Raw genomic sequence first — 16,289 nt, 5'->3', positions numbered from 1 at the left:
TCATTAAACATACACTGTAAAAAATCAGGTCTCCAACTGAAAATTTAGATTTAATCAGACACTAGAAAATGTTCAATTAGAACTATTTTTATTTTTTACAGTGTATTTATAAATGTTTATTTCCATCATTCTTTGGGTTCCTTTAAGCAAGCAATACAGTAATTTTAAACAATAGCTGAGTTAAATAATAAAACTACCCAACAGGTTGGGCAACCATTTAACCCATTTACTGACAAAACTGTTAAAACAACCCAACCGTTAAATCAACCCATTCACTGAGTTAAAACAACCCAACCACTGGGTTAAAACAACCCATTCACTTTAAAAACAACCCAACCACTAGGTTAAAACAACCCATTCACTGAGTTAAAACAACCCAACCACTAGGTTAAAACAACCCATTCACTGAGTTAAAAAAAACCCAACCACTGGGTTAAAACAACCCATTCACTGTTAAAACAACCCATTCATTGAGTTAAAACAATCCAACAATTAAATAAAAAAACAATTAATTGAGTTAAAACAACCCATTCACTTTAAAAACAACCCAACCACTAGGTTAAAACAACCCATTCACTGAGTTAAAACAACCCAACCACTGGGTTAAAACAACCCATTCACTGTTAAAACAACCCATTCACTGTTAAAACAACCCATTCATTGAGTTAAAACAACCCATTCACTGAGTTAAAACAACCCAACCACTGGGTTAAAACAACCCATTCACTGAGTTAAAACAACCCAACCACTGGGTTAAAACAACCCATTAATTGAGTTAAAACAACCCATTCACTGAGTTAAAACAACCCAACCGTTAAAACAACCCAACCAATGGGTTAAAACAACCCAACCACTGTTAAAACAACCCAGCCACTGGGTTAAAACAACCCATTCACTGTTAAAACAACCCAACCACTGGGTTAAAACAACCCATTTTCTGGGTTTGTCCATTTTCCTAACTGACATTTAGGATATGTTATTATAGCCTTTAAACTCAACCCTAATTTGATTTCTGTCGTGTCTTTAAGTAGTTTATATGGTTGGCAATGTTGTAACTGTGGACAGTCATGCTCTAATCCACACTCTAAAATATGCTGGGTTAAAAACAACCCAAGTTGTGTTGAAAATGGACAAACCCTGCAATTGGGTTGTTTTTACCAAGTAAATGGGAGGTTTTAACCCAGCGATCGGGTTAAATGTTTGCTTAAAACAACCCAATTGGTCTGTCCATTTTCAACCCAACTTGGGTTGTTTTTTACCCAGCATGTGTGATTTCATCATTAAAAACAAAATACTGTATATCCTACAAAATAACAATGGAAAGACCACCAATGTTGTTAATAATAATAATGACAGTAAGCCCCTGGATTGCATTCATCATACTGTACATGGTGTTTTGTAAATGAATACCTTGGTGTTTATTCGCTCATCCGTGTATAATCCTGACATGATTAATAGATCTTCACAACAATGGAAGGCTGGCTCTTTAATAAGACACAACATTGCGTCACCACACCCTGGCTAGCCGGTGTTGACATTACCATGCGGTCGTGAGAGGAGCAATGGACTGGAAATGAAGGGAAGTGGGTCTATTGCGCCCTCTTTTGGTAATATTGCGTATGACAAGTGGGACTGTCTATTTATTATCTACTGTATCTACAGTTGTGCTCAAAATTATTCATAACTCTGGTAAATATGATCAAAGAAGGCTGTGACATTAAATCTGCACAGTTAATCAGTTTGCACCGAGCTAACCTTTCATTGGAGAAAAGGATTTAAAGTGGGGGAAAAAATCTCAATAATCTTTTGCTGTACATCAGGACTATATTCTGTGCTTTTACTCACTGTGATGATGATGATTAAGGGAATTTGTGTTTCCTCATATTTATACTCCTGTGGGACTATATACGTTCTCAAAAAAACATAATTTAGTATGTTTTTAAAGCTATTTGAAATATGAGGACATTTGATATGTCCTCATAAACCACATTTATAGTGTAATACCACTGTAATACCCATGTAGTTATACAAAATGTGTCCTTATAAACCACATAAACAGGCACACACACACACACACACACACACACACACACACACACACACACACACACACACACACACACACACACACACACACACACACACACACACACACACACACACACACTACCTGTAGAAGGCATTTTAATGCAATTATAGATTTGTCCATTGGGTGGCGCTCTGACACTGTATGTTAAGGGCACCTGGTTAATAAGACAGGTGTGTGTACAGCACGTTTTGACGGTGCTTATTTTGGATTATAATGTGTTGGACTACAATGCAGTGTCGTTCAAAGAACAACATGGACTATGTGTGTGTGCTGTATCTGCACTGCAAAATGTAGACTTCACATTTGCTTTGAACTTCAAAGAATTAGACACTAATTGAACGCAATGTTTATTAATTGGAGAAAAATAAAGAAAGACACTGTGTGCATCGTACGTCTGTGTTCATGGAGTGATACGCTCACTCCTATTATCAATGCCAACCATAACAAACGCATCATTTTTGAAATGCAAAATGTATCTCTAGTTATATAATCACATAATTTCTTGGTAAAGATAGTACAGTAAAAAATAATAATCTCAGGTAATTTAAAATGTGCTTCATCTAGTAAATTCTGAATTAAATGCTTGCTTTCAAAAAATATGTTTTAATAGAAACGGCATTTTACAACTGCATGATGAAAGCATGTTTTGTTTACGTATATTGCAAAGAATGTTTGTGCTCTGGTGGCCAAAATGTCCAACCAAAAGTTTTGCTCAGCAAAAAAATAGTGTATTTGGTCAAGTTTTGTGTGTCATCTGAGGCTAAGTTTAATTTTTACAGAAGATTTTTAATATTTATTTAATATTTAATATATAGTCTTGATAATTGCGAACATTTTGAATGTTTACATTAACGTGGTGCCTTGATGGATATTGAAATGTTTGTTATTTTCCATTGTGAATAGTATGGATGATTACTTTGTGGTGTAATGCAATATTTGTGAACACATGATGTTTTATTAAACAAGGTTCGGGAGGAGCATGATCAGAAAAATTGACACAGGTGGAGAGTACTCAGCTTATCAACAAAAGAGGTATAAATATCGCAGACATTTTACCTCCATTTTGTTGACAGTTTATCAGCATCCCCCCTACTACGGGTCCCTGAACCGCAAAGTAAAAAAAAAAAAAAAAATCTGGAATTTCGAGATTAAAGTTTAAATATATCGAGAATAAAGTCGAAATATTTTGAGATTTAAATTGAAATATTTCGAGATTAAAGTCTAAAAATTTTGAAAATAAAGTCGAAATATTTTGAGATTAAAGTCGAAATATTTTGAGATTAAAGTCGAAATATTTCGAGATTAAAGTCGAAAAATTTCGAGATTAAAGTCGAAAAATTTCGAGATTAAAGTCAAAATATTTCGAGATTAAAGTCGAAGCGTTTTGAGATTAAAGTTGAAATATTTCGATATTAAAGTCGAAAAATTTTGAGATTAAAGTCAAAATATTTCGAGATTAAAGTTGAAATATTTCGAGATTAAAGTCTAAAAATTTTGAAAATAAAGTCGAAATATTTTGAGATTAAAGTCGAAATATTTTGAGATTAAAGTTGAAGTGTTTCGAGATTAAAGTCGAAGCGTTTTGAGATTAAAATCGAAATATTTCGAGATTAAAGTCGAAAAATTTCGAGATTAAAGTCGAAAAATTTCGAGATTAAAGTCAAAATATTTCGAGATTAAAGTCGAAGCGTTTTGAGATTAAAGTTGAAATATTTCGATATTAAAGTCGAAAAATTTCGAGATTAAAGTCGAAATATTTCGAGAATAAAGTCGAAATATTTCAAGATTATTCTCAAAATATTTTGTCTTAAATCTCGAAAATCTTGATTTAAAAAAAAAAAAAAATTTACTTTGCGGTTCAGCGCTTTCGTTCTCCACAACATTTTGCTCTTTTTTAAAATATTTTTTTTAGTTCTAAACCAATACGGGGTAGGCTACTCTGGGTCCGGGCCAAATTTCGAGCTCCAATCCGTCCCCCCGGACAGCACTCCGAATACGCATTTAAATTTACTCTCTATAATTATGTAAGTATGAACTCGTGGAATACTTTTTGTATGTCATGCCATAAATCTCTAAAAACTAATGTATTGGGGCTTACTTTGGTGTTACATAAAGTCCTCGGCCCGCCCCTGGGTGGCGCTCAGTGTCAGGTGTGTCAGGGCTTCAGATGCCTCATTATTCCCACAGAGCTCTTAATAAGCAGAGGCTGTAGACTCACTCAGAGGACCAAAGGTTTCTTCAACACCAGGCGCAGGGATGCCCGACGCGGGAACAGACATGGGGATGGACAGCGGGAGGATCTTTGGGATGAAAGCTCCGGCTCCCGTAGCCACAGACAGCCTCCACCCGTCGTCTCTAAACAACAGTCCTCCGGCGGACATCCTCCGAAACTTTTACCACACGAAAAGAGTTGGAAATTATCTGATCGGGAGGAAGCTGGGAGAGGGATCGTTCGCCAAAGTGCGCGAGGGTCTTCATGCGGTCACCGGAGAGAAGGTGAGGCGATCTGGAGATAGAGGCACCGGACACAAGACACACTTACAAACAGGGGACACTTTATTTAAGGTGTCGCTGTTACAGTGTCATTATATATTAATGAACTACATGTACCTACTATAGAGTTGCATTAGGATTTGCTTGAGGGTTGCGTGTAATTATGCTCCATTTACTGTTTGCATGTAACAGGCACTGTGAAATAAAGTGTTACCTAATTTGTCTCTTAAAAGAGAAAGAACAAAACATCCAGTCGATACAAATGGCTTAAAATTTAGAATAAACCATGATTTAAAGGGACAGTTCCCCCCAAAAAAGGAAACTTTTCCAAGTTGTTCCAAACCAATGTCTGTTTTCTGCTGAACACAGATTATTTTTTTAAAGAACTAAACAGTTGTTGGACTCCATTAACATCCATCATTTTGGGGAAAAACACTATTAAACTCAACTTTTTAATTACAGACATTCTTCAAAATATGATATTTTGTGTTCAGCAGAAGACAGACATTCGCACAGGTTTGGCACAACTTGGAAAATGTTCATTTTTAGGCGAACTGTCCCTTTAAATGCTGTCGTATTTGTTATTTCCTTCCCATTGTTCATATTATTGTCTAAATATGAAAACTAGAATGCCGTTGCGTTTGTTATTTCCATATATTTAATTGATTTGTTTGTCTGAATGTGAGAATGAAAGAGAAATAACATCTGTCTGAATCATTTCGGTAGTCAGTCCAGGCGTACTATTTAGTGATTTGTTCTGACAACAGATCATCAGGTTTAGTTGAGATGTGTATATATATATATATATATATAATTTGAGGGCGAGTAAATGACAGAATTTTCATTTTTGCATGAACTGTCCCTTTAAGGCGGTCAGTAGATTAGAATAATTACTGATGTGGGTTTTGTAATCAATGTGATGTGAATTCACTGCCACAGTTTCTCTCAAATCAGAGATTTGTGCCAACTCTTTAATGCCAGATATATTACTCTATCTAATGACGGAAAACAATATACTAAACTGTTTTTTCTAAAACAGGGTCTGATATCAGCGGGTTGGGGCAAAATGCCACCAGAATTCATCAAATGCACCCAAAATTCAAGATATGGTGGCAAAAATTGCCCTAGTATTATAATACACAATATTAAGCAGTATTTCCGGAATATTAGCGAGATTGAAAATGTGATATAGATTGATATTATATAATATGACATGTTAATAATCATAAATACATATTATGTAAAAAATATTTTTTTATTATTAATATTATGGTTTAAATAGGCTATATGATGAATAAAAAAAATAAATAAAGTCGAGGCCAATATGAACTTATACACTTGTTTGTGAGCCGCTTGCAGAATCTGTGAAAATGTGAATATTTTAACAAAATAAGAGAGATTCAAAATACGTTATTTTTTATGATTAACTGGCTCTGTCCTGAATAAGATATTTAAGTTAAACTGAACAAATGTTCTTCAGAAAAATCCTCCAGGTCCTGAAAGCATCTTCTGCATATTTGAGCCCATTGATCTCAGGACGTGTGTGTGTGTGTGTGTGTGTGTGTGTGTGTGTGTGTGTGTGTGTGTGTGTGTGTGTGTGTGTGTGTGTGTGTGTGTGTGTGTGTGTGTGTGTGTGTGTGTATGTGTGTGTGTGTGTGTGTGTGTGTGTGTGTGTGTGTGTGTGTGTGTGTGTGTGTGTGTGTGTGTGTGTGTGTGTATGTGTGTGTGTGTGTGTGCAAACCTATGTGTGAGCCTATTTATGTGCTTTATGAGGACACAAATTTGTATAGCTACATGGGTATTACACTATCAAATGTGGTTTATGAGGACATATCAAATGTCCTCATAATTCAAATAGCTTTAAATTATGTTTTTTTGAGAAAGTAAAAATGCAGAATGTTTCTTGTGATGTGTAGGTTTAGGTGCAGTGTGTGTGTGTGTGTGTGTGTGTGTGTGTGTGTGTGATGGGTAGGTTTAGGGGCAGTGTAAGGGGATAGAAAATACGGTTTGTACAGTATAAAAACCATTACGCCTATGGAATGTCCCTGTAAACCACATAGACCAACGTGTGTGTGAGTGTGTGTGTGTGTGTGTGTGTGTGTGTGTGTGTGTGATCTGAGAACAATTCGGGGACTCAAACACAACTATTAAAAAAGGTTCAAACATGCACTGATGCTCCAGAAGAATAAATTAATGAATAAAACTAGGACAGGGACAAATAATGACCAATATAATTGAATTTACTGCAAATGCAGTCAGCAAACTTTTGTCACAGAAATGCATTTGACTGATATTGAGTGAGGGCGGCGTAAAGTGAACTTTACTGCATTAAATGCGGGCATCACTCGCTCATGTCATTCCAAACCTGTTCCAAACCTGTATGACTTTCTCTCTTTCCTGTGAAACACTAAAGATCATTTGGAAAATGTTGGCAACCAAACCATTTTCGACTTCTGTTGAATTCTATTCATGTTCACAATGAAAGTCAATGAGGTTTGGAATGACATTAGGGTGAGTAAATGATGACTCACCCTATGAGTTTTACTTAAAATAAGATCAATAATCTGCCAATGGGGTGAGAAAAATAATCTTAATTCAAACAGAAAACAAGATTATTTTTCTCACCCCATTGGCAGATTATTTATCTTATTTTAAGCAAAAACTCTCTTAATTTGAGTTATTTTTTCCCAAAACAGGACAATATTTTTTTACTTGTCTATAGTAAATGTTTCTTAATGTAAGAATTGTTAGATATTTAGACTAGAAACAAGACAAAAATACTAAGTAAGAAAAGCATTTTTTTGCAGTGTGGACTGTAATTGTGAGAAATAAATTACCTGTTGTCTGATTATCGAGTATTTTAAAATGTATTATAATCAAATTACAAGTCCCTATTTTTTTTAAATCTTATAATGTAAATATGTACATTGGTCCTGGGCGTTTTATAGCAATCACAAAGAGACGCTCTGGCTGCCTCGTGCTCTCTGCTTCTCTGACATCACCCAGAATAACAGACGGGTGGGGCGGGGCTCGATACACATGCTTCCCCCATGTCTGAGCAAATCTAACCCACTTTCACCATCGCCGCCTTTGTCTGCCGGAGAGAAAAACAACACGTTAGTCTGAGGCTTTGGGGTCCCCTAACGCCCCCCTTCAACCATCGACCGCCAATCGGCCTCATCAACATTGCTGGCAAAACACGGGGTTAAGATCCAGGGATTAGCGATTTAGGGGATTGTTTAGGGCGGCCATTCTCCTCAGTGCCTCCTTTACAGTTTTTCCCAACTGCTTACACAAACTATGTCTCCTTTATTCAAAACTCTGCACAATTCCCAAAACGGCACACACTAAATGCAAAATGCCTCCTTCTAAAATGTAACATTGCATTGAAAATGCCATAAACGCGTCAGAATGAAGCATTTCCATTAAATGGCAAACGCTTCTTTCATAATGGTACATTTTTGGGTATACCATGTAAACACTGTTGTTGTAAATCTGAAGCTCTTTGGTCTTTCATAGGCGTATCTACATTTCTTTAGAGGCGTTTGTGTGAGGCAGTGATGAATTACTGTAGATATTTGTGTGTTGCATAGAGAATTGTGTTGTGTTTTGAAAAAAGTGTTTTATGCAATTGAAAACTGAGTTGAAGGGCAAGAATTAGTGTAAGGTTTTCAGATTCTGGTGTTTGAGTGTCAGTTTTCAGAAATTGTGTGACAAGATTTTGTGTGTAAACAGTAAAAAACTGTAACCTGCTCCTCAGTTGTTGAAATTGACCTCTTCAAATGGCCCTCGGTTCACCCAGCCGTCTCTTTTTGTCACCCTTGAACCCTCTCGGGTCACGCTCGGGGCTCTTTGAGGCTATTGTTAGAGCACACCGAGGGACAAAGAAAGCTGATATTGAACAAAGACCCTCACACCTTCACATCAAAATCATTAACAAATGAGCTAATTCACTTCCATTGAATGCCCGTGAACGTGTTTTTGAGGGGGCAGAGCTTTTTCCGACCCAATGTTTATAGAGCATTAGTGGTTTACGGCATGTTGGTGACAAATGGGTGGCATTAACATCCATTTGGACATTCAGCTGGAGGTGCGTGAACGGCTACAAATCGGTCATTTGTCCTTATCCCTCCCCCATTGAGTCCTCCACAAGAACTCGGGTCAAACATTCAACCTTGGAGACGTGAGGAGACGGCAAATGTGAAATAAGAGTCCCGTCTGCCTCAGTCTGGCTGTTCAAGGATGTTGGAATATTTCCAAACACAAAGAGAGCATTAAACAATCCTGCTGTGTTTTATTTCATGACTAAATCTGTTTGATTTCCCTTCACAGGTGGCGGTGAAAGTGATCGACAAGAGAAAGGCCAAAAAGGATTCGTACGTCACAAAGAACTTGCGGCGTGAAGGCCAGATTCAGCAGATGATCCGACACCCGAACATCACCCAATTGCTGGACATCCTGGAGACGGAGAACAGCTACTACCTCGTCATGGAGCTCTGCCCTGGTGGAAACCTCATGAACCACATTTATGAGAAGAAAAGGCTGGACGAAAGAGAAGCCCAGAAATACGTTCGGCAGCTCGTCATGGCGGTGGAGCATCTGCACAGGGCAGGAGTCGTTCATAGGTGAGGAACAAAAGCTGGATCATCGATCGGCAAACTCAGGAAACCGTTTGTAGATGCGGCGTAAGTCTATTTTAGACGACCTGCTCTCATTGGCAAAACAAACCTGTGGCAACGTTTATGCAAACCACAAAAGACGTACCAATAGATAGATATCGTGACAGTTTCTAAGTTTCAACTGAACTGAAGTATTTTTTATCTTTTCTTTTTTTTACCATAGTCCATGATTTGTACGAATACATTTTGGAGTTGGCGTCACTTAACCAGCTCCATATGTTGGGATTTTCTGACGTATTGAGCTCGATAGCTCCGCTGGTGCAGATTTGTTCCTGCGATGCTGAAAGCTCGGGAACGATTCCCGTGATAAACGAGTCCTGATTAAAGAGCTCAAAGACGAGTTCATAACTCAAGCTAAAATGACATGAGACAATCTAATTTTTTATCACATTTGCTTTTGTTAACTCTATCGGGTCGGTTTAGGGTTTAGTGTGGGTGTACGTTAAAAAACAACGTAACAAAAAATGCCAGATTCGCACACATCTGTTCCGGAAAAAAGCTTCTAGCGCCACCCAGTGGACATTTTACATTCGGAAACTGTCGCGATATGCACCTATTGGTACGTATTTTGTGGTTTGCATAAACGTTGCCACAGGTGCGTTTTTCCAATGAGAGCAGGCTGATTTTAGAGCACAGTGAGCGGGAAAATCAGTTTAAAGACTATTGTGGCTTAGTTTGTTTATAGCTGAAAGTCGTTTAATCATTTTTTATTTTCAACAGAGACTTGAAGATTGAAAACCTCCTCCTTGATGAACAGGACAACATAAAACTGATCGGTAAGAATCGTCTGAGATTTACTCAACGAACGCCACAATCCCAATGAGGTGACAGGAAAGTGTTGATATTTAGCGTGTGGTGAAGACTGATTGAGAAATCAGCATCTCATTAAAACCGAACGACCTCTCACCTCTCTGAGAGACTGTCGGCAAACGCACGGCCTTTATTTAGCGGTTGTGTGAGACAGACGGGGTTAGCGTTGGGAAGCCATATACCCTTTTACACCTCTCCTTTACGAGCCAGTACACACACATTATCTCACACACTCCCTCTGTTTCTCCGCACAGATTTTGGCCTCAGTAACTGTGCAGGAATTCTGGGATACTCCGACCCCTTCAGCACCCAGTGTGGCAGCCCAGCATACGCCGCACCGGAGCTTCTCTCAAGGAAGAAATATGGGCCCAAAGTGGATGTCTGGTCAATGTGAGTTCACTAAAAGTGAAGCGACCTGTTCTAAGCTCTCATTTGTTCTGGATTTGACCATATGCATGTTTTAATTGTAGAGGAGTGAACATGTACGCCATGCTGACCGGCACTTTTCCATTCACTGTGGAGCCATTCAGCCTGAAAGCTTTACATCAGAGGATGGTGGACAAGGATATGAACCCTCTACCTCCATCTATCTCCTCAGGTATCGACCGAACCGCAGTCTTTATGAGCACAAAGATCACATCCAAACAAGAACAAGCAACTATTACATGCTGAAAATGAGCCAGTTCTCCTCCCAATTACGGTCTAATGGGTATCATGCTCCAAAAGTTGAGCATGAATGCAGTCTTTGTGGGACTGCACCGTTCTTTAGTCCATTATGGTGCTTTTGAAAGCTTCATTGATAACAATAGGGATGGTCTGGATTCCACCGGTGTTTTAAATATCTCAGGAGATGAAAGCCAAATCTAATAAAGCAGAGTCTTTATGAAACGACAGCGACATAAGTCAGAAAACTGGATCTGTAAACCTGTATGCCATAGCAAAACATTCCCGAGTGTCGACACCATCGCATGAGTAACAATGTTTTTTTTAAATGAAATGATTATATAGGTCACAAATGACATACTAATTAGTTTAATCATAATGGGATGTTTACAGCACTGGTTGCACATTTACTTGTAACCGTTGTGCAATTCTCATTTAAATTTCCGAGTGTTTTTAACGGCCACAAACGTGCAAAGCCGTCAGCTCATAAACACTGCAAACGGCTCAGATAAGTGCCGGTTTATTTTTCAACCACAGGAAAAACCAGTTTTAGTCTCAAGAAGAAATTCTAGGATCTTCTTAATAATACGATCTGTAAACCTTCCAGAGATTTAAGCTCTTTCCGTCGTGTGTAGTTTAGCAGTCATCTTACCAGTGAACAGAATAACAATCATTGCACTTCACCGACCGGATGCGACGGGATTCCAGATAAATTCTCTTGAAGAGATTATACCGTTAACATTGCGGTTAATCTCATTGTGTAGACTTTTCCATTGCGTTAGACGGACGTGATCATTCTCAACAACAGGTGATTCATTCACTACTAAATCTGTGACAGGATATATTACTACAAGATGATGCAGTGTCGAAATGAGATTAGCCTCGTTATATAACACCGTTATTTAGCATCTCAAGGACGGTCATCCCTTTGATTAGGAGACGAAGGAGAGTCGCAGCTCTCAATTAAACCCAGAGATTGACCAATGACGTGCTTATAATTGTTAGTTTACCTAAAGTAAGATAGCACAAAGTCCTCACTGCTTCCTGTCTGTGTTCGCAGCGGCCGTCAATCTGCTGAAGAGACTTCTAGAGCCGGATCCAGAAAAGAGACCCAACATCCACCAAGTGATGGCGGACTCGTGGCTGCAGTTGGGCAACCCTCACACCGGCGTTCCTTACTTAAATAGGTTAGTCCTCTAACATGCCTTAATCGCTTTTACAGTTTTTCTCAATCGATTTGGTACATTTCTCCAAACTCAGGTAACTGCTCTCAAAACATTTAACACAGTGATCGCTACACTTTGTAATTGTCCTCAACAGATTCTCCTTCATTTCACACAAATTACAAATCAAAAGCATCATTTCCTCAAAACACTGCTCAAAATGCCCTGATGTTATCACAGCGGTTCATACAGCCAACCAAATCTTTAATAAATCAGGAAAAACATTTGCAGCTTTTTCATTGGTCTTCACAAAGATCACAAGCATTTTTATACCATTTTCAAAACACAGCAAACAAAACTCTGTGAAATGATGCAATTTAATTCACAGAAATTCAATTCGGCAGCTGAAAAATTTATATCACTTACTAGAAAATATTCAGTTGGAGACCTGCATTTTTATTCTGCAGTGTCTACAACTAAACCCGTCATTAAAGAAGAACACAATTAAAGAACATGAAAAAAGTGTATTTTCATTCATGTATTTGTGTATCTACAGCTGATTTCTTTATTAAATCAACAGAGAACACACTTGTAGTTTTAATGTTAGTATGTATTTTTGATAAATGCATTAATAGAATAAACCGCAGTGAATACTGAACCGGTTTGCCAACATTAGAGTGTGTTTAGTTTGCGGTGTTAATAGTTTTGAGAGCAACTACATTAATTTGGAGAAAAGTGTCAAATCGATTGAGAAAAACTGTATTTCACCTTTTATAAGATTATGACCTCAAACATCTTGCTTTAACTCTCAGAATCCACATTGAGGAGATCAACCATACGGTTCTGCTCCACATGACTGAGAAAATGGGCTACAAACACAGCGAGGTTCTGAGTGCCGTGCTCACTAACAAAGCTTGCCACACGCTGACGGTGTACTTCCTCCTCAACAACAAAATGAAGAGACTGTCAAAGGAGTACAGGGTACGTTTGAGGAACCAGCGCCACGGCAGAAGATGCTCTTCGTATTTAGTTTTTTTCTTGTTTTTAGTCCAAATATCGAAATATTCTTAAATCAAGATGCATTTACTAGTTAAGTCAAATGACATAAGATGTTTTTTTGTGTTTTCTGGGGGGAAAATATCAAAATGAAGTGAGTTTTTGCTTAAAACAGGCAAAATGATCTGGCAATGGGGTGAGAAATAATCTTATTTCTGTTTGGGACGAAAACATGAAACAAGATTATTTTTCGTATCCAACATGATTATCCTTCATGAAGCGTGTCAGACGTGTTTGCTGAGAGTTTGACACACTCTCTTTCTCACAGGAAAAACAATACAACATGGAGAAGGAGAAAAAGAGCGAGCTATTTCAGACCCAATGGAGGAAACACATCGAGAAGATCACGATTCCTCCGAAACAGACACCCGTATATCTCGCTGTGAGCAAAGGCCCAACAAAGGAGAAGAAACACAGGAATGGTAAATGCCTATAAAGCTAAACACAGACATGTAGGAACCAAACATGTGGTTAAAGGGTTAGTTCACCCAAAAATGTAATGTCTGTCATTAACTCCTCTCCCTAATGTCGCTCCACACCCGTAAGACCTCCGCTCATCTTCACACACAGTTTAAGATATTTTATATTTAGTCCGAGAGCGTATGCAAGTGTATGCACACTATACTGGTTATGAATCAGCGTATTGATCAATGATTCGGATCGTCAATATCATGTGATTTCAGCAGTTTGACATGTGATCCGAATCATGATTCATAACCGTTTGAATCTTTATTTGAGGATTGAACACAAACGCGAAAGAGAAGACAATGCTGAATAAAGTCGTAGTTTTTGTTATTTTTGGACCCAAATATATTTCTGATGCTTCAAGAGACTCTAATTAACCCACTGATGTCTCATATGGACTACTGTGATGATGTTTTTATTCCCTTTCTGGACATGGACAGTATAGTGTGCATACACTTGCATACGCTCTCGGACTAAATATAAAATATCTTAAACTGTGTGTGAAGATGAACGGAGGTCTTACGGGTGTGGAGCGACATTAATGACATAAATAAATTTTTTGGGTGAATTAACCCTTTAACATCTGGCACACAATTGATGCGTGACATCTAGAAGTATGTGACAGAATGAGAACATATACAATGGTACAAATTATAGCTGTTGTGTGAAGGCAGTTATGGAATTAGCTCTGTTACCTGAGGGATAGTTCCAAAAATGTACTTGGCAAACAGGTTGACAGTAAATCAAATGGAGACAAAAGTAAACCCTTCGGGGCTGTTCGAGTTGTCATTACGTAGAAAAATATCATATAATTAAAGTTAAAGATTAAAGATGACAGAAAGCACAGAAACGTATAGAAAACCGGTTTCACACGCTCTCTCTTGCTTGTTTACCAAGTCATGTTAAGCCTCAAAAATGCTTCAACTCCACAGACTCCATATAACACGTGAAACATCATAGAGTTGGTTGAAATTTCTGCCTTTTTCCCCCCAAAAGGGAACATTAACTCACCCTCATGTCACTCTAAACCTGTATGACTTTCTTCTGTGAAACACAAAAGATATTTTGAAATAATATCTTCGTTTGTTCGTTTGTCTATGTGATGAAAATCAATTAGGTCCTTTCATCGCATGGACAAAAACAGTTAAAACATTCAACAACACACATCTTAACCGTTTCAGCTCTGCAGCATATTTCGAATAATTATGACGTATGCAAATTTGGACCCAAACGTGAAGCGCAGAGCTGAAGTGGTTAAAGCAGTTCAATGTCTTTAGGCCGCCAGACTTTCTGAACGCCTGAACTCTAAAGATATTTCCTCACTGCAAAAAAATTCTCTTCTTACTCAGTATTTTTGTCGAGTTTCTAGTCTAAATATCGAAAAACGCTTACATTAAGAAACATTTACTAGACAAGCAAAAGTAATGATATTGTTTTGGGGAAAAATAACTCAAAATGAAGAGAGTTTTTGCTTAAAATGAGATAAATAGTCTGCCAATGGGGTGAGAAAAATAATCTTAATTCAAACAGAAAACAAGATTATTTTTCTCACCCCATTGGCAGATTATTTATCTTATTTTAAGCAAAAACTCTCTTCATTTTGAGTTATTTTCCCCAAAACAAGACAATTACTTTTGCTTGTCTAGTAAATGTTTCTTAATGTAAGATTTTTTTGAAAATTTGTCTAGAAACAAGACTAAGTAAGAAAAGCATTTTTTTCAGTGCTTGCACAAATAAAAACATATAAGTTGGATCTGCTCTGAATCAAACCCTTCCTCTTATCATTTTCAGGTCTTCTGAACGCCGTGACTGGAGGATTTAAAGAGGTTCACTCAGGACATGGTGTTTGCATCACCTCCTCCTCTCCGGAGTACCTGAAGAGCGGACCATCTTCCTCCATCGGCGCTCATTCATGGACTTTCACAAGCAAGAAACCAAGCACAGAAGCTCCATCGCCGTTGTACTTGAAGAAGGCCACGATCCCCAGCCCGCCTGTCCTCATCGTCAAACCGCTGCCTAAGAAAAGTCCTCCTGTTTCAGACTGGCATAGCTCTTCAGATTCAAGCGGGTGTAGCGAAGAACCAGACAGCCCTCAGAACCGCAGCAAATTCCCTTCCATGGGTATCGGACAGATTTTAAAGAAAAAGGTGGCGCCTTTTAGCTTCCAGCTTCACCCGTTCAGGCCAGAACCAGCGGTGGAAGTGGAGTCTCCAACTCCATACCATATGCAAACTCTGCTCTGCGCCTAACGGGCTCTCAAAATCATAAAACTGAGGAACTTTTTAGATTTTTTCCCCCTCATCAACAGTGCTTGCAGTTTGTACAGTTGGGCTTCCAACATTAACACCATGGGGAGTTTTTTGGCATGTCACGAACAACGTTTGTGTAGAACATCAATAAATCAATTTATTCAAAAAATAAATTCATAAATACATAAATAAACAAACACCAAACCAAAGCGGCGGAGCATCATGTTGAGTGAAATAATAGATTGTGCAATAGTGTGTATATATTTGATGGCTGATCTGTTTTCTCTCCATTGAACGAACGAGATTTAAAACTGCCGGTATATTGAACTCAAGTGTCTTTAATAAGAGTTTAAAACGCTTCATGCTGTCATTTTCACATTAGACTGACAAAGCAGACCTCTTCTACAGTCTTCACGTGCACAGAAGACTATGAGCTGTGAAAAACCTTTTCTGGTATCAACTACAAGTGAATTTTCCTTTTATTTTTTTAAGTGTTTTTTGGTGACACGTCTTTGTACTTTTGTTACGGTGAAGATAAATGAAGATCTTTTGTAAGTTTTGTATTGTTTTGTTTTTTGCCAAGTTTAAGGAGGATTTTTAACACTGTAAAAAAGATTTTACA

General features: G+C 38.0%; 1 protein-coding gene across 1 annotated transcript; it reads left to right on the top strand.

Annotated features, from left to right (window-relative positions):
• Positions 1-4,021: 4,021 nt before the first annotated feature.
• Positions 4,022-16,289, top strand: LOC137062374 (hormonally up-regulated neu tumor-associated kinase homolog A-like). The gene is made up of 10 exons (XM_067433262.1): positions 4,022-4,113; positions 4,277-4,585; positions 8,915-9,207; positions 9,982-10,037; positions 10,326-10,461; positions 10,542-10,669; positions 11,795-11,921; positions 12,710-12,878; positions 13,222-13,375; positions 15,210-16,289. The coding sequence occupies exons 2-10, from the start codon at positions 4,346-4,348 to the stop codon at positions 15,665-15,667; spliced, it is 1,761 nt and encodes a 586-aa protein (XP_067289363.1). The 5' UTR covers positions 4,022-4,113; positions 4,277-4,345; the 3' UTR covers positions 15,668-16,289.

The sequence above is a fragment of the Pseudorasbora parva genome, chromosome 23 (assembly GCF_024679245.1).
Source record: "Pseudorasbora parva isolate DD20220531a chromosome 23, ASM2467924v1, whole genome shotgun sequence".
Taxonomy (NCBI): Eukaryota; Metazoa; Chordata; class Actinopteri; order Cypriniformes; family Gobionidae; genus Pseudorasbora; species Pseudorasbora parva.
The sequence above is the reverse complement of the archived record's forward strand: the minus strand, read 5'-3'. Positions and strand labels throughout refer to the sequence as shown.